This window comes from Rhipicephalus microplus, chromosome X (assembly GCF_043290135.1).
Source record: "Rhipicephalus microplus isolate Deutch F79 chromosome X, USDA_Rmic, whole genome shotgun sequence".
Taxonomy (NCBI): domain Eukaryota; kingdom Metazoa; phylum Arthropoda; class Arachnida; order Ixodida; family Ixodidae; genus Rhipicephalus; species Rhipicephalus microplus.
In genome coordinates, this window is record NC_134710.1 from 96626843 (window position 1) to 96651881 (window position 25039).

Sequence of the window (25039 nt, forward strand, 5' to 3'; positions counted from 1 at the left end):
CAAGAGAATATCAGTTTTTTGTGGTCAAGAGAGGCAAGCAAGTCCTACTCGGATTGAATGCAGCAGAACGTTTCGGGCTGATTTCCCGCGTTCACGATGTATCTTCAAGAAGTGACGTTAGCACCGACTGGGTCACCGAGTTCCCGGAGTTATTCCACGGTCTGGGCTGCATCCGTAGACCATATTCGCTGGCAATGAAGGATGATGCGCGCCCCACGATCATGCCGCCGAGGAAAGTGCCACACGCACTGCGAGCGCCACTTAAGCAGGAGTTGGCCCGGATGGTCTCGCAGGGCATCATATGCAAAATGGAAGAGCCGTCAGACTGGGTGAGTCCACTTGTTCTTATTATGAAGAAGAATGGCCGCATGCGAATATGCCTAGACCCGCGGTACATTAATCGAAGCCTTAAACGCGAGCATTATCAGCTACCCTCACGTGAAGAAATAGAAGCAGAGCTGGCAGGAGCGGTGATGTTCACCAAGCTTGATGCCAATAGCGGGTTTCACCAGATCCCCTTAGACGAAGACACTTCAAAGATCTGCACCTTTAGCACGCCGTTCGGAAGATACCGATTTTTGCGCCTGCCATTTGGTATCGCGTCCGCCCCCGAAGTATTTCAGAAGGCAATGACGGAAGTGTTTGAAAACCTGCCGGGCACACGCGTATATGTCGATGATATTTTAATTTGGGGTGCATCAAAAGAGCAGCATGATCAACGCCTGCGTGCAGCACTGATGGCAGCGAGAAAGGCTGGCCTGACACTGAACAAAGAAAAGTGTCTGTTCGCGAAGGCCGAAGTTAAATTCCTGGGAGATTGTATCAGCAAAGAAGGAATAAAACCCGATGCTAGTCTCATTGAATGCGTTGCCAACATGCAAAAGCCGTCGAGTAAACAGGAAGTTCAAAGGTTTTTAGGTATTATGAATTACTTTGGCAAATTCATACCTAATCTCTCAAAAAGAACTGACGCCCTTAGGTCATTGATAAAGAATGATGTTGAATTCATATGGGAAGTTCACCATGACAAAGAATGGAAAGATCTTATTAAGGCTTTGACATCGGCTCCAGTGATCGCAGTTTTTGACCCATTGAAGCAAACGAAACTCTCAGCTGATGCATCAAGCTTTGCAGTAGGTGCTGCTCTTCTTCAACTCCATGACCAAGATTGGCGCCCAGTGGGTTATGCTTCAAGGGTGCTCTCAAAGGCTGAAACAAAATATGCCCAAATTGAAAAGGAAGCGCTGGCCGTGACGTTTGCTTGTGAGCGTTTCCGGGAGTTCGTACTGGGGTTATCAGTGACAGTCGAAACAGACCACCGACCTTTGCTTGCTATTTCACAAAAGAACCTGAGTGAAATGCCGCCACGATTGCAGCGCTATTTCTTGAGGCTAATGCCTTTTGATATCAAATTGCAATATGTTCCTGGGAAGCATCTGCTAGTGGCGGACACACTGTCCCGAATTCCAGGAACCCAACCGAGTGACGGAGAAAGCGAACAAGACGTATGCATCCATGCGACTCGTGTGCTAGCCAGCATCGTAAGTGAGAACACGAAGACTGAAATGACCTCTGCAATCCTGGCGGACCCATACCTCAAGCAAGTGGTGGAGGCACTCCAGGAAGGACGACCAGTCTCAGGCGAACTAGCTCCATGTTTGTCAGAACTGTCATATGTTGATGGAGTGCTTTTGCGGGGCAGCAGGGTGGTAATCCCAAAGAGTCTGAGGCGATCCATGCTGCAACGTCTTCATGAAGGCCATTTGGGAATGAGCAAGTGCAAAGCCAGAGCACGCCTTCTGATGTACTGGCCTGGGATGAATGCTGACATCAAGTCACTCATTAGCAAGTGTGCCACATGTCAGCACTTTGCCTACCGGCAACCTTCAGAACCTTTATCCTGTGAAAGTGCACAGTATATATAGCGAAATCAGTTGACCATAGTTTAAGGAGTTTTCAGTCTGCACCATGGGCTCGGATCTTGCAGCTTTGGAATCCAGAATGATTTCTCGCTGAAGTCCTCATCAACTCTTCACCACGAAGTGTCCCCCATTCTTGCCAAGACCAGTCGTGGTCCCCTTCGTGTGAATGGAAATTTCGAACGCTGTCAGAGTAGGGGAAACTAAGAGTTTAAGTCACCAGTTGCGCCTCGGAAGATGTCGTCCATAAGTAGTCCAGATCTAGGAACACTTAAGAGCAAGGACGAGGACAAGCGACTCCTGGTAGCAAAGAAGACGTGTAGATGTGACAAAAACCTTGTTCACGAAAAAAACTATGAAGCCACGAAAGATGGCCAGCTGCCCGCCAGCATGGTTTGCGAGTTCCGAAAACGGCAAGAACCAATCAAGCGAATTCTTTGGCACAGCCATTAGTATCCAAGGTTCCTCTCGCAGCCCAGTGCTCTCCTACCCCCGGTCATGTCCTGGACCACTGGGCCTTGTTCTTCCAATGGCATTTCCTCAACATTCAAAAGCTAAGCTTGGTACGCTTTGCGCTGGAGCACCAAAGAACGTTGTGCTTGCTCTGGCAAATCCAACGGGAAGAAGCCGTCGCTACGAAATTCGGCAGCTTTGATCAGGTACCGATGGTCGTACACCCAAGGAAACATAGACAGCGTAGCTTAATTTCCAGGCCTGCACTATGTGGCTGGTGGAGTTTTACAAAAATGATGCCTTCTTCCTGTCCTCGAGTCCTGGTTTTGTGGAAATTGGGGCTGGCACTGTCACAGAGGACAAGGCTTTGCGTGGCCACGAAATTCGGTGCAGCGTGACTGTTCGCTCGAATTGAGAAGCCATGCACTACCCTGGAGCCAAGCCAAAATATCAACTTCGAAGGTCTGCATCGAGATGTTGGAGCTAAGCCAAAATATCAGCTTCGAAGGTCTGCATCTCGATGTTAGAGCTAAGCCAGAGTGTCAACTTCAAAGGTCTGCGTCTCGATGTTGAAGCTAAGCCAGAATATCAACTTCGAGGGTCTGCATTTTGATGCTCAACAAAGCTGTGCGAACAGTTATAACGACAACCAGGAGGTGACCGTGATCGACGAAAGTTCCTGCGCCGTTCCCGTTGTAGTTTGCATACGCGGGGGCGAAGGAATATTTTCCACTAGGTCCAAGAAAGCCGCGGGCAACGAGTACCAGGAGGTGGCTCCAACACCCTCCTGTGGCTCCCACACCCCCACAACGCATGCACGTCCCCTCCTTCTACCCCCCTTTCTCTTCTAAGAATCCTCTAATCTACGGAGTGGCGCGCATGACAGGTGGTGTGACAGCTGCATACTACGCTGGCAGCGCCGCGGTAGTTCCGTAGTATAAAATGACAGAGTGCGCGTACCCCATTCTCTCTTGCGCAACGAGGTACCCTAGCGCCAATGCTGCCGCTGCAGTGTCAGTGTTAGCGCCAGCACAAGCTCTCAATAAGGTACACCATCTCTCTGCACAAACGAACCACCTCCCCGCTGCTTCGCATGCACACATACACTGGTTCCCTAGAGCGGGAGATGTCTTTTTTTTTTTTTTCAAACAGAAAACACCGGAGAGAAGATTCCGAGTCTGACGTGTCAATTTCTTGTAATGAAATCTTAAACATAGTCACAAAAGTGTACGACCCCTTTGGAGCAACCAAACGGTAACTCTTGATCCGATGTCATAGGCTGGAAGAAGTGATGCGTCACCAATGCCGAAGTCGTTTCGCATCACATAAGTGATCACAGCCAAATCACAGCAGAATAACCTCGACGAAGTTGTGTTTGAAGAACGCGAGTTCACCCTTCTTACAAAATCGGGGTTGGAATTTTGTGCGGAAAGTATAATCTATCTACGCAGATCAAGTATATAGGTTCTATACTGCTAGGTTTAAGTCTCGAATAAGGTAAAATACATGTATTGATAACGTTAGGGATGCTCTCGATACGGAGGTCACCGCTCAGTCTGTTGAAATCAAGTGCATGCTTTCAGCTGCTTTGGAGGCCATCGTCACGTGATTCTGTGAGAGCTTACGTACAGTACGTACAGTGAGAACTCCAGACGGGGATACTAAAGAAGAGATACAGGCAAGCGCTGTCTGCGTATCCCCGTCTTGAGTTCGCGCTGTACGTACTTGATTATGCAAAACCAACTAGCCCAAAGTTTCACTCTACTAAATTCCTTTCCATATTGTGTTTCTCTTTTCCATCTTAGTAAGTGTGCCTGTTCCGAGCACTGCAAATACAGTTATTATCCAGACTCGAAAATCAAAGAACGAGGTAGAAAAGTTGTCACCTCATATTCACCGGACCCTAAATTTTTACCTCTTATGGTAATTACGGCAAGGGTAGCGGTGCATGCAAAATAAAACTTTTTTTTTTGCCACGATGACATAACATTGTGTTCCATTCAAACTTTTCAATGAACAGATGTTCATGTAAACCAACTGAATGGATGCTAAATTTAAGGGATTAAATCGCAGCCAAAGATGGCAGAGGGTTAGTGCACGGGATGACGAAATTAAGACATTATGAGGCATAGAATGGAATCAGCTTGGGCATGGCATGAAAGAAATAGATAGTTTAATGAAACCATTGTACTGCAGTGGCCAGTAATAGGCTGATGATGAGAAAGGTGAACTGTGACCCCACAGGATTATAAAAGAGCAGCCTGGCCACTGCAAAAAGCAAATAATAATGGTATATAAAATTGTTTTTCAAAAAATTCAATAAATTAAATGTGTGCCACAGGCATTTTGGAGCATTATGGATCAACTACAATAAAAAAAAAAGGTTGGTAGGTTGGACCTCAGAAAACGTCTTCGAACTTCAAGAGTTTCAGCGTTAATTACAAACGTATCACTTTATAAAAACTGATGCATACTTTGCATCATTGGGTGGCAGTTGCGGAACCTTAAAAGAGGTTTTTGCAGCGAGAGGAAAGGTGACATGTCTGATTTAAATGTATGATATGTGTTGTGGCGTTTGGAAGAAGTGCTTGCTCCCCGGGGTCATTTGCAATGTCCTCGTCAGATAACTCCATATCGGAAGGTCCTCCTGCATCCACGGGTCGACGCATCACGGAGCTTTCACTGAAAAGAGGACCAGGAGCTTCCAGTCTCTCGATATCGTAGATTCCGAGAGCAAAAACAAATTTGTAAACAATTTTATTAACAAAAGTTAGTATATATAAGTTCAAACATTTTAGCAGATTGTATGTCCACTGTTTAAAGCGCTAAAAAACTTCACGGCTCAAACATTTCGGCGGCGCCGTTTTTACCATATATATATATATATATATATATATATATATATATATATATATATATATATATATATATATATATATATATATATATATATATATATATATATATATATATATATATATATATATATATATCCGCGTGGGCATGTTATCTGGCTTCTTTGCTAAGCCTTTTTGCCGGAAAAAAATAATATATGACTTGTGGCGCCACCTGGTAGAGTAATCACAATAGCATACAATCACTAACAGTGCCCGTGCTCCCGAGTAGGGCATATACGATGACGTCAGAGGGCACATGGAGGAAGAAATTTCTTCCCCCCATGTTGGAGGGCATAAGTAACGACCATATCAAATCTTTCTTTTATGATGATGGTTGACTAAATTATGTTTCACTAGTGAGCTTTCTCCGTACTGTCTTCGTACATATACGTAAATCCAACCATAAAGAGATTTGAAGCGTCAAATTCAATATTAAGTATAATAAAAAGCGGGAGAGGGGGAGGGCAGCTTTTGTGGTTGGCTGTATATTTTTGTCTCTACATGCTTTTTGTTTTCATGGGACGAGCATAGATGAGTACCACTTGTTGGATGTTTAAGAATGCAAAATGCGTCATCGGGAACTTTTTTTTTATTATTTCAGAACGGTTTATACACGTCTACACACTACCGAAACAACGAACAGAAAATATGCACACACGTGTATAGAAAAGCATCACGCCTTGCTACCCTATCTGTCAAACGGGTCCTCTTGGTTCTTGAAATGTTACGAAAAGTACAGGTTGGTAAATGCTACGTTACCTTGGCACATGATTTTAGCGTTGCACATAGACATTAGAATGTTGGTTTGTAATCTGCGAAGGAGAAACTATGTACACTTCGCGTGACACATATACGCGGGAAACAGGGATGTGGGAAAAAGCGCTTTCATAAATAAGATCAGGCTCAAGAATGAAAACAGTCAGGTACCATTCAAAACCGTCCTTGAGACACTGTAGGAGGCCGAAATGAGTGAGAAGACAAACACACGAGAGCAACAAAAGACAAGACAACGCGCACGAAGCACCACCACGTTTGACTTTCACGTATAAACAACATTGTAAAGGGGCCCTGAAACACTTCATTGAGTAGCCATGGAATTAATTCACTGGAAGAGCTTATTGCCTCACAAATTCAACGCCGAAAAAAAATTTAAGAATCCGTCCAGTGCGAGCGGAGTTACAAATATTTGTCACACGCTGCCATTGCATTCTCTCTTCTCTCGTCCTGACTAAACCGCTGGAAGCTAAGCAGGGAGGGATGAGATAGTCAAGCAAAAAGCATCACGCGTGCCTCGTGACCTTGAGCACTTTTTTTTCCCTTTTTTTTCGAATACGTGGCTTATCCAGTGCGATCGCGCACGTGTAAACAAATGACGGCCTCCCGCGGCTATCTCAGCAACGACCGAGCGCGCCAAATTCAAATCAGCCAATGGCTGATAGATGGGCATTCTACGTGTGATTTTTTTAGCGTCTTCCGTCATTTGTCGAGGGAAGAGAAAGCAAGTCTTAGCTGACTTTGATAATTTCTTGTGAAGTCCAGGCCGCGTGCTGCGCTATAACATTTCGCTCACGTGTTCTCAAGAGCCTCTACTACCGATCGGCAGCGTTTTCTGACTATCCTCAAAATGTGTTGCAGGGCCCCTTTAATGCTGAAACCGGGACGCACGTTTTGATACATCATGGCAACATTCAAGAGCTGCGTTTTTTTACACATGTTTTGAAGTAACAAATGCACGCAGTACCCGCGTAGATATAACGTTCGTTCAATGATGCGAACTCAAACAAATATCAGTTGCTCGTTTTTTTTTCTTTCACAAATGAAGAGATACAGTGCCTGTATACGGATAAAAATAAAAGAACGTGACCACAATTTCGCAAACGTGGTCATGTGATTTTTCTGCTAAAAGAGGAAGATGTAATGATTCTCATCTGGCTAATGGGCTACTGACCGCATGCATTGAAGCAAGTAATATATAAGACTAAAAGTATAACCATGAGCGACTGTTGAACGGCGTTGTTCGCTTCGTATTCATGTCGCCACGATTGCACAAAATACAATAGCATAAAACACGCGCAACACTAGGCAGGTGCACCGATTGATACACCAAAATCTCATTTCGATGAATGTGCCTTGTCGATTCGGCGTTAATGCTTCGGTTGCCTTTCATCTATGTGAACTTTAGAATACAGCTGCCTGAAGTGTTTTGCAAATCGTTAAATTTAAAGGAGTTCTGATGAAATGATCTCAAATCTATGTTTTGGTGTCTCATACCGGTTCCCTCTTCTTATGCAACATTATGAGTCCCGAAAAGTCGCCTTTAGATATTTATTTTTTGATGACTGCTTGCTTCAATAATGCCATATAGCTCGCTCAGTACAATACTTTACGAAGCAATGACGAATATACAATAATGCCTGAGAGGCTGAAAGCAACATAATCTCTATGTAAACAAACTAAGGTATTGTCCTAATTTTTCATTCATTACTCCTTTCATTTGGCAATAAATTACTAAATTACCAAAAAAAAAAGAACTGAGAATGGGAGAAATCGGTACATTCGATGGACGTCTAATACAAAGGCTGTTTTCGCGGTAAAAGAAAATTGCGCAAAATGGAGGCTTGGTACGACAGTCACGAAACTTCTATGTTACAGTTGACACGCGACTTTGTTCTGATGACGCGAGGCTGCACTGACGGCACCCTGCGAAGCTTCAGTTGAAATGGGTTCATTTAAAGTACGCAGAAGTTACGTAACAGTTCGCAAACGGTGGCATTCAACGTTGCGACGGTGGGGCAGTCTTCATTCATGATGATGACATGTGGCGTTTAACGTCCCCAAAACCACCATATGATTATGAGAGACGCCGTAGTGGAGGGCTCCGGAAGTTTCGGCCACCTGGGATTCTTTAACGTGCACCCAAATCTGAGCACACGGGCCTACAACATTTCCGCCTCCATTGAGGATGCAGCCGCCGCAGCCGGGATTTGATCCCGCGACCTACGTGTTATCAGCCCAGTACCGTAGCCACTAGACCACCACGGCGGGGCGCAGTCTTTATTCAGACAAGCTGTACGAGACGGTGAAGTTCACAGGCATTTTCGCTAAAAACGGAAACCCGGCATGTATGTCACTACGCATGCCGAATACGACTTGCCCAATGCGTGAAAGTCTTCTGAGAAAGGCTTCTAAATTAATGGCGGCCACATTAGGCTGGCCTTATAATTTCATTGTCCTCAGTGGCATTGTTTTTTTTTTCAACATGTCGCAGATCACTTGGCATGCGACCCAGCTATTACAGTGGCGAAAATTTGCAAGCTAATACGCAACATGTAATGAAAAGAAAAGTCACATGCAAGAAATTCACTCAGAATATGTTTGACATTGCTTGCCACACAACTGTCATATGGTCTTCTCTTGTGACACCACTCGTTATTTTAATAATCACCCATCATCCCCTGTTAGACCCGCGAGCTCCGTCAGTATATAGTGTGCGTAGCGCTCGCTCTTACGTGAGGTGCAGGCGTGCAACAAAGGTGGCTCTGTTAAAGCAAACCAAACCAGTTACAACAGTCCCCTAAACCACTGTCCTCGAACTTCAGTGAGGAAACAGAGCTTGCATCGAATCAAGGTAACTTTCAATGCCACCGAATCAGGGTGCAGAGCCGCTTTTGAAACGCTACGCATACAGTTCGAGTGACGACTAGCAGGCTCTCGCTACATATTATGGTAAAAAAAACCAACAACAAACAAACTTTGATTTCTTTTTAAAGAACCAAAGCCACACCTATTATCATGAAGAAACACACTGCATTTCATGCAAAATATGTCGCGCATAGAGCAAAATATGAAAGACAAATATGGCACACACATTTTATAATAAGAATATCGCCAGAAGTGCATTTATGAGTGTCCCTGAGTGTCTACCCCGAAAATGTTAATAAATGCATGCTCAATAAACCTTGTTCACGTGTGTCCACGGTTATGAAATCCACTTCCCGTATTCACGAAGCAGTTCATACACGCTGGAGCAGTTGGTGAGAACCAATTGCGCTAAAGAACGCAATAGAATTGTAGGTAGCCGCACAACAGTAAAGTGTCATGACAAACGAAAATATTTATATTTGTTTTTTGCAGTGTGTGTGCGTCAAAGTCTGCTTTGACTTATGCCTTGATCCTATCGTGTCGTGAAGTTTCTGTGACACAACGGGCTGTATTAACGTAATGCTCAAGAAACTTAGCGAAACCAATTCATAACCCTGTGCAATCAATATACAGAGCAGAAGCGGCCCACTTTGTGGCGATTTAAAGCAAGATTGGTGACTAAATTGTCTCCAAGCTCAGTGGACGCACTGCACATTGTGCGGTTCCGTGCAGGACCTGATATATTATGCGTCTGCGCTACAGCACATTTGGTTAATACGAAAGCTCGAGAGACATCGATGTATTTGTGATGCCTGCCTGACTTGCGCATAATGACAGACTTACAAAATGTGACCTGAGGAGTCGGGGACACAAAATGACTGAGTGATGTCAATGACACACAGCACGACAGCTGCATTACTTTAAAAAGTACACCAATGTTCGCTTTTTTTTTTTTTTCTAGTGAAGCGTCTTCTCGTGAAACACCGGGTCCTTTAGTACTACCGCCCATTTGGCATAAGTTAATCTCAGATTGTCGATGTACAATGACGTATTTTCGTGCGTTTGTGGTCGTATAGCAATACGGAAAACGGTCAGATGCACTGAAATGAGAAGCTTAAAAAAATCCGCTGGAATAACCTTATAAGAAAAAGTGCGAAACACAGCGGCACAGATACACGCGTTTGAGTTAACTCCGTATACATGGAGTAGCCGTTTTGTGCGCCAGTAGACAGTTATAGTGTACCGTGCTTGCCGGGATACCGGGCGTACCGTGATAGCGGGATCGAAGTGCGCATGCGCAGATACGCACGTTACCCGTACCGCTTACCGTACGCGCACTATTTTTTTAGATTTAACGTTACCGTGGTAGCGTAGGTGTACGTAGTGTACGTAAAACATGGTGGCACTCTCGGACGCCCGCTTCGAAGTGATTTGGCGTAGTTGTTGAAAGATTCACCTTGTTCACAGCAAACGACTGATTAAAGTGGCTTCGCCTCCTTCAGTTAGCTTCGACGACCGAGTATAACGGATAAGTTGGTGTAGTTTTGAGATAGCTTCCCAAATAGCTTTTGAGATAGCTTTAATCTTGTAGATAGGCCTAGATGCGTCTAGGCCTAACTACAAGATTGATGTAAATCAGTCGGCAACAATTGTTTTCGCGTTTGGTGCGTGGTTCATATTTAGTTAATTTTATTATTACTAAAATAATCTTGTAACAATGCTTCACGCGGTGGCACAGGCAAACGTTCTCGTTTTTTTTTCATTTTATACTGTCTTTTAACTTACTAACCAACCAATAGGTGGCACCACCGTCCGAGCAGGAGCACGTAAATCACGTGAACGGTATCCCGACCCGCTAAACTATAATACGCTGCCCGCAACGAACGTTTGATGCACGATAACGCATTCCCTTAATTTCTGCTATAACGCTAACGGTAAACTATAACTGTCTAGTGTTACGGCTATACAGTTCGACAACGCTCGCCGTCAAAATGTCTTGCACAGATTGTACGAGCGCTGAATATAGACAGCAAACAGAGGAGATTCGCATACTTAAAGTAGCCTGGCGTTAAAACCCAATGCGAGAGCTTCCTTCCAGACTTGCATCGAGACTATACGATGGAAAACGACACCAAGGAGGGGATCGGTGACGTCCCGACGGTCGACAACAATATCCACGTTATGCGGGCCCTTGGTGGACGTCCGTTGTGTGTACGGATCAGGCGCCGCATAGGGTACAGGGCTGGCCATGCGCGTCATTTCAGGCCTTTCTTCTTTGGCGGCAGCTCCTCGATGTCTTTGATGCCGAGCACGCAGACCCTTGTCTCCCAAAGAGCATCCGCCAGCTTCTTCCGGAAGCGCTTGTCATCGAGACCAGAGGCACGGCGCTTCCGACACGGCTTCTGGCGCAGCTTGTCAAGGCAAGCGAAAAAGGCCTGCAGTCGGAAAAGGAAGAAAGAAACAAGGAAAGACGTGAACACTGTTTCCCAACCAATAACGCGTTCACGAATGACGCAGCCACGTAGGGGCAGCGGTACGCAAATGAGGGAAGGAATCGAGGATCAAAGGGCAACAAGCTTGTTAGGAAAGCTTGCGACAGCAAAGCGAGCAGAAAGGCAGCGGCGTCAGTAAACAGCAATGTCACCCGCAGCTGTCAAATCGGAGAATACTCATGCGCCTTCTAGTGTTTGTGTAGGCGTTAAAATTTTGAAGTGATGTGGTGGCAGTTAATTTGGAGAATATACCGAGGCGCTTCGGCCGACGGTCATGCATACAAACCGAGTGGAATTCAGTGACAACCTTTATCACCAAATCACACGCACGGTACAGTCATCTTCGTGTCTTGTTTGTTTTACTGAAATTTATTGCGCGCGTTCTACTTCGCTAGTTGGTGCTCCCTTTGGAGCATTATATAGGGAATTAGAGAGTGGGGGTCTCTTTTCCTAGGCCTGAAGAAGGGCACCGAGTACTCAGTGGGACCTGCCCTATAATTGCTCAAAACACAGGGTTGATGCTTTGCAGGTTTTCGGCGGCCATGGCAGCCTAGGAACCCCGATGTTGCATTCCAAGAATGATTTACTTTCCACCTCACAAAGCCAAGAACCATAGGCAGGCCGTTACGAGAAACGCTTCGGCGTTTAATTTTTATTTTTGTATCTATTTCGAAGCTTGTTTGATTTTGGACTCCATATCACAATAAGGGAGTGATGTGGGAATTAGTGTAGGCGCCCCAGGAGAGCTTACAATGGTGAATGTCACGAGCATGGGCGTTTTTTTTTTCCTGACGGCACGGTTAAGGTGTCCACTGAGAGGCAAAGCATGCATGGTACGCGAATGAGAAGAACGCGATGGGAATGGCACCCGAATCGCGTTCCTAAATGCGAAGCTTACGCGTCCTGCATGTTTTGCTGTTTCGTTTTTCAGCACTCACCTTCCTCAGGGTACAATGAGTGTTGTAATAGTCGGCGCCGGACAGGTATTCCACCAGATTGAATGCCCGCATGAAGTTCTGGCCGCAGCGGCGTAGCGCCACCTTGTGGCAAACGTCATATGCTGAAATACGGGGACGGAACAAGCGTTGGCTATTTCTCTTTCCAGGAAAGTAGCCAAATGCGAAGGTCATACGATGAGGGAACATGATGAATGGCTCACCATTTTCTTCGATGCGGGTCTCGTTCTCTTCGTGAAACCTGTGTAGAAAGTCCTGCTTTTTCACTCTGCGATAAGGTAAACATGAGTGCGAATATAGGGTTCTGACGAGACGAAGAATTAATCATGCGAAATTTAAAGAGTAAGAATGGAAACATGCAAGAGTCGCAGGACACGAGCATTTGCTGCAGGCAACGCTTTTTCCTCTCATCCTCCTCTTTATGGAAGTCTCATTCGTCAAATTCGTCAAAGTGCGTCATTACAATACTTTAGCATATATGTACTGTTATGCCTAAACGTTGTCGCATAACGGGTGCTCAAAATGCTCGCGAGCGCTCCGCAATGCTTAATAGAAGCACTACGGGCAAGGTAATGCGGCCATTTCTAAAATGTTCACCCTTGTACATTTTTTTCGCTCTGCTTATAGTGTGTTCGAAACTTCATACTTAGCTCACTCTCACTCTCTTTTTCACTCGTTTCTGTATTCCCCGGAAAAATAAACGACTCTCCGTAATCCTAAAGCCTAACTATAGCAGCACAGCAGATGTCACTATATGACATTTCGCCGAAGTATTCATACTGACATTAACCATTCAAATGTCCTTATAATACACCTACGAGTTGTCGTTAAAATGAAACAAACTTTCAGCGCAAACTGCCGCTTTACCATGCAGAATTGTTCTTATTGACAATACGCAAAATATATAAACTTTACTGCTTGCGTATGCATAAGTGTCTTATAAACGCATACTGTATTCGCCTAAAGAATCGCTTCGAAGTGGTTGTGCATACGCAGATTCCACTAATGGCGCTTAGGTGCGCAGAATTCTTTGTTTATTGCAGTTTTTTTATGCAACTCCGCACAAGTTATGCACGAGATGGGTCAGCAGTTTTCACGTTTAATCAGAAATTCATCTTTCGGTTCTTTCCTTTGACTCTTTACAAGAGAAGCGGCAGAATTCGAAGCACCTGACGCAGAAGGTTAACGAAAGGGCGACTGATAAGAGCTGTCCCAGAGAAAGGTGTGCTGATCTGCTCATACGGACATCGGCTTAACGCTCTCAGCTTGGCACCGAGTACCACAGCAAAGTAGCAGTCGCGTCATGCTCCTCAGGCAAATATGTCATTGTGCAAGAAGATCAAATGTATACGGAGTAATTTCGAAAGCATACTGTATAATACCAAACATATGCAAACTATACGGCATAAACTCATCACGTTACAGCAAAAAAAAAAAGAATGAAACAAAACAAGACTTTTTTGCTTTGGTGGAAATATTCTGTTTTTATATAAGAATGCCGTTTCGGGGGCACAATAGTACCTCGACTTTCAGAACATGGAAATGTTTTGTGACATAGATATTGCGCATTTTCACACTTACCATCTGCAGTATTACTCTGAACCAACATAAGTGCAAGAAATCCTGACAAATAAGCGATCTCACACTTTTTTTTTTGAGCTTTGACTCTTTCTTTGCGAAATCTTGCAGCTGAAGCACTACTTACCAATCAGCGTTGTATGTGTACACATACCAGAGTTCTAACTATATTATAAGCATTTTTATTTGCGCAGTAACAAATTTTCTCAGATGGCAAGCCGCAAACTTTTTTTAGATCGTTTACGCACTTTCTTTCGACATGAGCTCCTCATTAGATAAATTACGCACTTTCTTTCGACATGAGCTCCTCATTAGATAAACGTGAAACGTATGCCGCTGTACTTATAACAGCCCCTAATTAGCTTGTCCCGGAGAAAAATTCTCTGCATACCGCAACACACGTAAAGCCACCCATTCTTTAGACAACCCAACAATACAACGGTTAATGATGACTATACTACCTTTGGGCACGTTTTACCAACCTGCCCAAGTAGAATGGTAATGGTGAATTTCATTTCTAATACCAGCGGTCAAATGTACCATCGCTTTCTGTTCGTATTGTGCGCCAAAGGTTTTAGTCGTGAGAACGAGTCTACATTAACGCTTTCAGACGCCACCAATGAAGAACTGCCTGTAAATGCGTCAAATTGTCCCAGCTTGATTTCAAGGTCCTCTTTATTATTGCAGCAACAATAATTTTTGTAATAGATTGATTTATGCGTTTTATACCAGTTAATTGAAATTAAGCTTTCACTAAATATCTACTTATCCTGAAGACATTTATGTTTGGTTCTTGCATATATAGAATCAAACTTCAGACTGGAAATAAAGTGCTAATGGGTTTCTGGTTCAGTTGATATTGAGAAAAGAAAAATATATATTTCGACGTGGCTTCAGGGAAGCCCCACGTCGAATGACCCGTCGACTATGATAGGGCCTTCGGAAAAGTGATTATATGCAACAGTATACGAACTGAAGTTAAATAAAGACAAGTTTATTAAAGAAGGGGGTTCATTCCATCTAAACCTCATTGTATTTCGCACTTTCTTAGCCCCTATAGTTGACAGCATCAGCAAAAACAAGTGATTTACACAGCGTCTGAAAGGGTTAAGGAAGAACTGGACACAAATCAAGGTTCAGCGCATGGGCGCGTAGTAGTTAAAGGTGTTTCAGCTTAAGCAGTTATATCCGGCCTCGCGATAACCAGCGTGCTCACTTGTATTTGATATCCCGTCGGGGTTCGGCGATGACCAGCAGCACTGCGATGAGCACGACGGTCACTGCTGGGAAGCCCATCCCGGGCTGGGACAGCGGCAGGCACGCTCGGCTTTTTTCGGCTGGTTCCTGCAGTATAGAGGCACGTTGATCCGCGATTTCTGTGGGAGCTGAATGTGCAAAACTTATCCCACTACGAGTATGCAAGTGGTCTGCAAATGAGCCATTGCTCTACATGCTCTATATGAGCACATTTCTTCGCGAGACGTAAACGCGAGAAAACAAGAAGGAAGAGTTAGCCAGCTTCTCCGAGGCACAAGCGCGGCATTGAATGTATACATATAGTGCATGCAGATAAAATAGCGGTTTCTATTCCACATGTCACAAATCGGTAGAAGAGAAATCGTGTGTCGTAATGCGCTGCGTGTTCTTCAAACTGTTTATGTTAAATATTGTATTGCATTCAGGCTAATAGAAATAACGAAAGAATACAGTAGCGCAGATCAGTGAAATTCTTCAAGAAAAAAAGTGCACTTTAACGGAAAAGCTGTGGCAAGTGCGGAGTCATTCAGCCACCCTTCGGCGACGCTGGCAAGCAAGCGCTATAGGCCTTCCAAACCAACCATGTTGAAAAAAAAAAAACAACCTTCATTTGTAATGCAGAGGCGTCCTCTCCCCTTCTCCTTTCACTTTCCTTTCCACCAGTTGCTATACTGTACGTTATGTTGCGCATTCCTTGCTCCTTTTCCCCGTCACCTTTCTCTCCTTCTCACCTTCACATCTCTCCTCCTAAAGCTTTGAGCTACGCACGAGCAGCGATACACAGTGATCCGATTCTGATTTTTTTTTTAAATGGCTTATGTAAACTTTTATATATCTGTTTTGGGCGTGTGATTGAAAAATGAAAGGGCCGGGGGGGGGGGGGGGGAGCTACACACTAAATGAGCGAGGGTTGAGAAAGCAGCAGAATTGGTGGCGTTTCCCTCCTGTTTTCTATTCTTCGCACCCTCCGTTCCATTTCACGCCCCTTGCCACCATAGAAGACAATACAATGTCTTTCTTTCTCATCCTCCACGGACAACACCATCACTTTCCTTGCCAGACATTTTGTTGTACTATACACTATGCAATGCAACGCTAGTTTTACTTTCTCTAATCCTACTTAACCTAGCTTCGTTTTCTCACCCATTGCTGCGCTATGCCAAACAGGGCTATGCTGCGCTTTACCCTGTACCTTCCTTCTTTCCCTGCCCTACAATTTCGCTTCCCTTTCCGAAAGGTGGTGGTGGTAGTGGTTAGAAGATGAGAAAAGGCACCTAATTTCTGCAACCCGGTCGGGAGCACGGCGCCCTGCTATACTATATATGTAGAAGGCTGCGGTATAATTTATTATTCTTTCCTTCCTCCTCGCCCTGACTTTCCTTTTCCACCCCCTAGCAAACAACATTATGCTACCTATGACTATGCTATGCTATAGGAAATGCTTGGCAAGTACATACTCTCCTTCGGTGGCGTCTACTCGGAGAGCTTTGTGTCAACGTTGCGCGGAAGGAATGAGGAGATTTGTGGTGGAATATTACTTCGCACTTGGATTCTGCACATGCGGCACATCAAACAACTTTCATTGAAGTTCCTTAACGACAGATTTGAACACTAGTTGGGCTTTAAGAGGAAAAAAAGCTTCAACTTTACAGGCTTAGCCATACCAAAACCGAAAGGTACACACAATTACAATGTTTGTATTGCACCTACAGCAATCATTCAACAGCATTTTTCTGCTCTATAACATTCAAAGCGCGCCTTCATGGAAGATATGTTCGAGTTACATTATCAGAGCAAAAAGAAAAAAAACTTTATTTAATTTCATATTCGTCGTTTACGTCTAGTGAAGGAGTAATGATTAATGGACGTTGTTTTAATCTCTTTGACGGTTCGGCCTGGCAGTTTTAATTTCATTGACAATTTCGTTTTGTGCGGATAGCCACTGCGGTTTAAACGCTGCGTCTCGTAGAAACGTACATTTATTTTGCAAACATCGGCACACCACTGGCGCTCAAGAGGAACAGTATTGCTCGTGAAAGTCCTTCTTACCGCTCGCACTCTCAATTGATTTTTTTCCCCTTCTATTTCTTCCTATAGGCTCTCAGGAGCTGTTCTAAATCATACAGCACGCAGGGAACCCTGTCCGCGCACAACCATACACAAGAAAGCGCGGGTGCCTTGCTTATATATTGCGACTGTCCAGGCCTGCAACGACGGACTATCTCTCATATTGTACATATGACGTAGGGAGACCCATGATCGCCATTTTTCCTTCCACCTCATTCTCTTGCAGCATATGTGTCGCAAGCGTAGACGAAAGTGAATTACTGCGAATAGCGAAGCGATGGCAGAACAATGCGGTATTACATATATCCTGTCTCCCGATGTATATATATACGCTGGCGCCACTGAAACCTTGCCTCAGTGTTACAGTTGGGTCGACCATAAATAAAGCTATAGACAGTTAGTTGACTCTCTTAGCCGCCTTAACAGGTGCATCTATACTGATTTGAAGAGGGCACAGCATTCCCACGCAGGAGACACGGCGCAGATTTGGCGCTCTGAATGTTGCACGACGTTCATTGAATATTTGCGTATCAAACATCGACTTGCTCGCTGTGTCATGGGTGAACGTGAACGGCCAACGGGCCCCTGACCACCAGGCTGAATAATATGCGTGCTTCTTTTTGTGCACCCACCCTCCCCCCTCTCACACACACGCGCGCGCACAAACAGAGCGAGATTTGCCGTTATAAGTTTTCATCCTTTCGGGCCCCGATGTCTTTTAATAAGTTCCGAAAAAAGAGGACGCTTTCTGCACATACACAAACAAACGAGTCAAGTTTCAAAGCCGCGAAGCTTGTGGAAGCCTTGTTCGAAGTATTTATGGTTTCCCATAAAGTTTGCACGGCATCGGAGCACAGCTGTCTTCGCCGCAGACAGCACGCCACCAACGGCGATTGCGCGCGAGTACCGAGAAGGCGAGTATATCGCGGCAGACCTCTCTCGAACGGACGCTTGTAACGAGGCGCTGTCATCGCTTAGTAGGCCTGTTGCAACAGGCTGGCTGTCGGGAACCGCGAGCTCATTTTACGAGTAGAGGCCCGAGCATCCTTTCCCGGTTCTGCCAGGCCGCCGTTCTGCCACGCTGTCTTCCAGTCGCGGGCGGCGAATGGGGCACGTCGCTGAAGCCGCGTGTCGTTTCTGCCGAACCGGAACAAAGGTGGTGGCGCGGCAGAACAAAAGCCCAGGCATCCGGATGCGGCGGTGCGAGCCCATCTTGTGGCGGAGCCGTTACCTCGCCCCCGGTGGCATCCTCTGATTTACGGCGGGGCCAGCGGCGACGGCCGCGAGAGCTGCCGAAAAAACGAGCGACCACAATGCGAGAGGCTGGCCACGACCGGAAGGAGCAGAGGTCGAGATGAGGCGGCCGGGGAATGCGGCTCCAGCGGGAGGCCAGCGCCACTCCGACGCCGTCAGGAATCCGGCCGCCGCACGTCGGCTTTCCCAGAACTCCGGGGCGCGAGCGTCTTCGGGAGCCAATGCGCCGCGGCCCCGCGCAGTGGAGCCCACTGCCGCCGACGGTGGTGGTCCGCAGCCGTTTCGTAAATTTTCCCAGCTTGAAGCAAACAAGAGTCCCACTCAGTCGACCATGCAGCCTCACACATCACTTCTGTGTTTGGATGCGGCCATCGGCTGGTGGGGAGCATGCTCCGGACCTGAGCGCAGAGCCACGCTATACCTTACTAGGAGATTGTCCACCTGAAGCTCAGCAGCCGGCGCATGATATGTTCGATGGGGACAAATCAGGCTAGCATTCAGGGAAGGCTTATAAGTAGAATCTATCTATCTATCTATCTATCTATCTATCTATCTATCTATCTATCTATCTATCTATCTATCTATCTATCTATCTATCTATCTATCTATCTATCTATCTATCTATCTATCTATCTATCTATCTATCTATCTATCTATCTATCTATCTATCTATCTATCTATCTATCTATCTATCTATCTATCTATCTATCTATCTATCTATCTATCTATCTATTTATCTATCTATCTATCTATCTATCTATCTATCTATCTATCTATCTATCTATCTATCTAAGATGTATACAATGTTCGTTTATCTAACTTGCGCATATAGTTTTATTGTGTACTGCTCACTTGGCTCTTGTGGCATCAAAATGACGTTGGATCGAGGCTGCATTTGGTAGTGTAACGAGTTTCCAGGTTGAGGAAACTGATGCTCAGAAGTTGGGTAAATGAACGCTAAAAAGTTTAAGGACATTTTTACACGCTTATTTACACAGTAAAATGGAAGAATGAAAGAGTGCAGGGACGAGCGACTGGATGAGCCTTTTTTTTCCCCCGGTGCACAGAGCTCTTCGCTGTTGTTTTCCTATTAAGCAGCGCAAGGAGACAAGGCACAAAAGGAAAGGTGTCATGTTCGTTCCTTTTGTGCCTGTCTCCGTGCGACGCTTTATAAAGGTAAACATGAACTATACCACCAACTCACCCAACTTTCAACGTTACTTTCTTCTCTCACATAGCGACACCTCGGGTCAGCCTTTCCTTCCTTACGGTAGTCAATTACACACAAGAGACCCCTCCCCACCCCCCACCCCCAGACAAATGCCTGTCGCAGGTGCAGCAAAAGTTCCAATGGTCAATGGCATTCTCACGGGGTCCGACCGTGAGAACGGGAGACGGGGAAAGCCCTTCCGCGCATCTTCCAGACAGCAAGAAAAGGGTCGCGACGACCTAATTGTTCTGGTCAAAGAACGCGAGTCTGGTCAGAGCCGTAGCAACCTTCAGCGGCCCACTGTGATGTCGGCGCCAGCTTTGGCGTAGTAGCCCCGTTGATCCTCTGAGCGCTCTTCCTTCTTTTCCCTTTGTACGCTGCTCCTGGCAGCGGAAAGCCCGTTTCCGGGAAAGATCATAGTATTCCGAGTCGCGTGGGAATTCGCCAACGGCGAAATCTCACTGACATGTTGCCAGTGGAAGTAGTAAAGGGGCTAATATGAAACAAATAATTTAAAATACGAAATAAGTCACCAGATGGGCTATAGTTACAATGGGATACCACCAACTTCCCATTTCACAAAACGTTGTCAGCGATATTAGACTTAGTCACCTGGCTGTTCCACTAGTTAACTAGGCGTGTACTGTTACTGGAAAGAAATAAAAAGAATGTAGTAATATCAAGGCAATAAATATTCATCACTCACATTATCAGGCAAAGTGCACGGTGACCGACATAGCTCCAGAGACAGATATCATACCGCACACGTTGTTTTTCTTGTCCGCCCCCCCCCCCCCCCCCCCACCGAAATGTGATACTATTGCGCAGCGTTTCTGAACAACAAATGCGTGAAGTTAATCACGAGTTCACGATTCACACTGCTTTATATATCTCCGGAATGCAAGACAAGTTGAGCGAATGTTGAAATTGGAGCGACCGCTTGTAGAAGGCGTACCGCAAGTTGCGCTGTCTTGTTCGATGGAGGTAAGTTTGTCCTTTTCGGGCCTTTTTTACTTCCGTCTGATTTTGCTTTTCTGTCCCTGTTTTCAGAGTCCAGGCGTGACGACTCACTGCCATGGGGCCTGCGTATGGTGTGCTATATCGCTACAAAGTTCGCTTTGTAACAGCCTGATCAACAGCCTGATCAACAGACTTCCTGTTGCATACCGTTACAAATACCCTGCCCGCTCCCCGCTAAACAGACAGTGTATAAATATATAACGCGTGTAATGAAAGCGGCAACCCTGTGAAGTATACGTGGCCGGCTGGACGTATGAGTGCATGTCTATAGCCTGCTCCGCCATCGACTTGTGACGCAGCTCACGTCGTTACCGATGCCTGTTTCAAACCATTATACGGAAACCTCACGTTCACGTTCGCGAACACTTGCGCGTGCCTCGGCTGCTAAAATGTATCACGCCTGTTAAGGACATTTCCGCGAGTGCTTGCACTGCACGTTTATGGCCGCGGAAGCTGTGCCAAAGAGACTCTGCTTCTCAGGAGCCCCCTAAAATGATTCAGATTGTCCCTGCTCTTTGTAGGAGCTCACTTTTGCGTGCGCGACTGTGCTGCGCAATTATCTATTGTCGTAGTGTTGTCAATTACACAAACGCACGCGCACACACAATAACAGTTCTCCCAAAAAGCTGCCTCAGACGCAATTGAGGGAGAAGTGGCACGACGATTAACTTTTTTTCCTTACGACTTTTTTTTTGTACAACCTCACTATAACGCGACATTTGTTCTTTATTTCGTTACTAACTGTAAATTGTATGCAATCGCAAAGCGGTTTGTAGTAAACTGCGCACGCAGATACGATAAACGAAGAAAAAAAAAAGAGAAAGAACTCCAAGTCGTAAAAAGTTGACAGCATGGCGATGACGGCAAAAAAAGCATGTGGTTTGGGTAATTTAAGTTTTTCCGTCGTTTTATCGAGTGAACGCCCAGATGCGCACATACTCGCAGAAAAGTACCACATACGCACGAATATATGCAGCAAGAAGCTGCCACTACGACTTTCCGATCAAACGCGGCAGCGTTCGTCCGCGAGGACCCGAATAAATTTTGGACGAACGCTTTAATGCCTGCCCATTCAAGCGTCGTCCTCAGAGCGCCTGCGTATATACATAGAAGCCGTAGTGGCGCTTGCGCTGGGCGGTGCACGAGGGAACATTTCTCGTGGATGTCTTCGATAATGGGCTGCAATTAAGACCGTTTACGGAGACGTGCGCCGATTTTCCTGTCCAGCTGGCGAGCAGCATGTTTTCTGGTGGGCAAGGCAGGCCGTGGTGGCCCGGCTCCCTCACCACCCAGTCCCACTCTCGCTTTTCTCAACCACCCATCAAGACGGATTGATTATCTGCGTAATTCCAATTAAATACGCCGGCGGAAAAGCCAACACTGAAGAGAATCGAAATTTGGTGCGCTTTATTGCACGCGTAAATTGACCTAGCCACGTGCTTTTTTTTTTTTTTTCGATACGGCATGCCACACGCGCGCTGTAACTTGAATGCGTGGTTGCTTGGAAAATGAAGGAGGAACTGTTTTCTGCAGCCTTTGCGGGGACACGGCTTGCATAAACCAAACTTGCATAACATCGTCTGCCAGCCCCTTCCTCGCCCTCAACCCGACCATTTTTCGTCTCTTATCTCTCATTCCCTTTCCACTTCGCCAAGTTGCCTGTAATAACAGGGTGAAGACGAGCGCACCGAAGATGCGATGCCTTCAGTTGCAGAAAATGATTCTTGCGCTCCTTTATATTTCGAGGTCATGGCTGAGTGTAACAGCTGAGCTCGGCGCAGCTCTCAGAGCACCCCTGCCAGCGCCGATCGGCCCAGCTCGCGGGAACGGGTTCACGACGGCCCGTGCGAGTGCTCCAGAAGGAAAGAAAAATGAGCGCAGCCAGTCCGCCCTTTCTTTCCTTTGACTGAAGGCAACGGACGCACGAACATGACTCATGGCCGAATGGGGTCGGCGAGTAAACGAAATTTCCGACCGAGCATGTCGGCGATTTGCTCCACGCTTTCTCCCACGCATATGTGAACAACTCTGTATATGTGCATGCACGGCCTGAACTAAGGAAGGCACTGCGCCGTGCTCCCGACCGGGTTGCAGAAATTAGGTGCCTTTTCTCATCTTCTAACCACTACCACCACCACTAAGGAAGAGTACTTTACGTGGCGGTCTCCTGTACATAGTCTGTAGCAGCGAATGGCACTGCAGAATGTGGGGACGCTTACCCCTTGCATAGAGGCGTTGTTCGGTACTTCACGTTCACATAGTGTACACTATACTGTGCTTACTATATTATACGCCTACTGAATGAAACGGAACAGAGTCAGAGGGGCTCGCCTACAGAGCTGTATGGCGCGAGTTCGCTCCCGGCGGTCGCATTTGGATGGACGCGAAATGCTAGATGACCATGTAACTGAAATTAAGGTACACGTTAAAGAACGTCCAACGTGCGTGTCGAAATTTTCAGAGCCCTACATTACGGCATGCTGCATACTAACGCGGTTTCGGCGCGTTAAACGTAAATTATTGTGAGCCACGTAATACGTAGAGATGCGTAATAGCTGTCACATACTGGTAAAACCTTGCCAGCTGCTGCCATATTGCCATAGTCACGGCAAATCTATTTAATATACAATGACTGTCACAGTGAGATCAGCCCCACTGTGGAAACGTTTAGCTCAATGCATTCGCCGTGTTCCCAAGAAAAAATTCAAGTTATTAAAATCTCAGAATCGGTGTTCGTTTTAGGTGGTTATGAAGATGCAATGATTACCTTTGCTGGCTCCAAGTTATCAAAGTGCGTATTTTTCTCGTGAATCGTTTCCAGTGCTCTCGTGTTTGTGTACAACTAGTGTTGTATTGTCTTTTTACTAGCGCTTATTTTTTGTGGAATAAATGTCCGCGTTCAATTGCGCCTAAACGAACTTGTTTTGCTGGGTGCAGTAACTGGTTCAAAGTTACCTAAGTGTGTATTTTTCTGGTTCCAAGTGTTCTTGTGTTTGTGTACAACTAGTGTTGTATTGTCTACTAGATAACAACTGTCTTGTATGCCGTCTTTAAGCATGTACCGATTGTTCAGTGTTTGTATGCAACTAACGCCATTTTTTTCAAAACGTACTTATTGAATTTTGTAAAGGCCTCAAGGCCCCTTCAGGCATTTTGCCACTGCGTCCTCTTGGACGTTCTGACAAATATGCCGCTGTGTAAATGTGAAACTGAAAACTGTATTGTGTATCCAAGAACTGATACCCTTCTGCTTTGGTCTCGTATGAGACTGGCAGTATCGAAAATAAATAAATAAACAAATAACCTATATTCCCACAGTGGTGACGTGCGTTGGACGTTGCGTGATAACCGCCAATAAAATTAGTACTTAGTGAAATTGTGCTGGTCGGATCTCTAACATGATTTTCTTATGGGATATTCCCTATAATAGCACAACAGAAGACAGCCATCAAAGCACATTTCCCCAGAAACCTCATGCAGTATTTGTTTGAATACATTCTAAAAATGTGCCATGAACGAGATGTATTACTACGCAGGTCCTCTAAATACTTTTCCGTGCGGCATTTCTCTTTCTTTTTTTTTCTGTAAATAAAATATTACTACAAACATCAGCATGGCTTCACTATATATAGCCGCTACTCATTCCTCAAAACTGATAATGTGCACAGCTTCTAGTGAAAATGACATCAATACTGCGATTCAAGCGTACCTCGTGGTAAAAAAAAGCTGATAGGCGAAATTTATTCAGTAGCATGCGCAAAAGGTAGCACTTTGATCATTTCGTGGCTAATTGGAATTCTTCAAATACGTTCCTAAGGCATTCTTTGAAAATGCAAGTCAGCGAAACGTTGCCAATTCAAAATCGCACTGGCGATTATCGCGGAATATTTCATGTGCGCCGCAGCCCTATATTGCGTATATGTGAAGCTTTAATCGAAGCTCATTTATTCGTTTCACTGATCCCTCTTTTATTTTTCTGCCTCACAACAATAAAACAAACGACCATATCGCAGAATCAGGTGGTATAAATTAGACAGACGCACACACAGCTGCGCAAATGTGTATACGTGCACGCTGTTCCCAGGGGAATCACTTTCATGCATCCAGTTCCTTTCGCTCCTGAATCCCATCATCACCTTCTTTCTGTGCACTATATCATTCTTGGGGGCAAAGAGAGCCGTGCGTGCGTGCACCAGGTTAGGAACAATATATATATATATATATATATATATATATATATATATATATATATATATATATATATATATATATATATATATATATATATATATAT

The 25039-nt window shown here is 45.3% G+C and overlaps 1 protein-coding gene across 2 annotated transcripts in view; it reads right to left on the reverse strand.

Annotated features, from left to right (window-relative positions):
- Positions 1-10704: 10704 nt before the first annotated feature.
- Positions 10705-25039, reverse strand: part of LOC119176249 (uncharacterized) — a 44313-nt gene continuing 29978 nt past the window's right edge. Inside the window, exons 2-5 of one of the 2 annotated variants that reach the window (XM_037427439.2) lie at positions 15154-15281; positions 12563-12600; positions 12342-12463; positions 10705-11346 (exon numbers count right to left, since the gene is read on the reverse strand). In XM_037427439.2, coding sequence (XP_037283336.1) covers positions 11167-11346; positions 12342-12463; positions 12563-12600; positions 15154-15233 — 420 coding nt within the window. In that variant the 5' untranslated portion in view covers positions 15234-15281 and the 3' untranslated portion in view covers positions 10705-11166. Of the gene's footprint in view, positions 11347-12341; positions 12464-12562; positions 12628-15153; positions 15282-25039 lie in introns of both variants that reach the window. The other variant, XM_037427438.2, reaches the window with a different exon arrangement.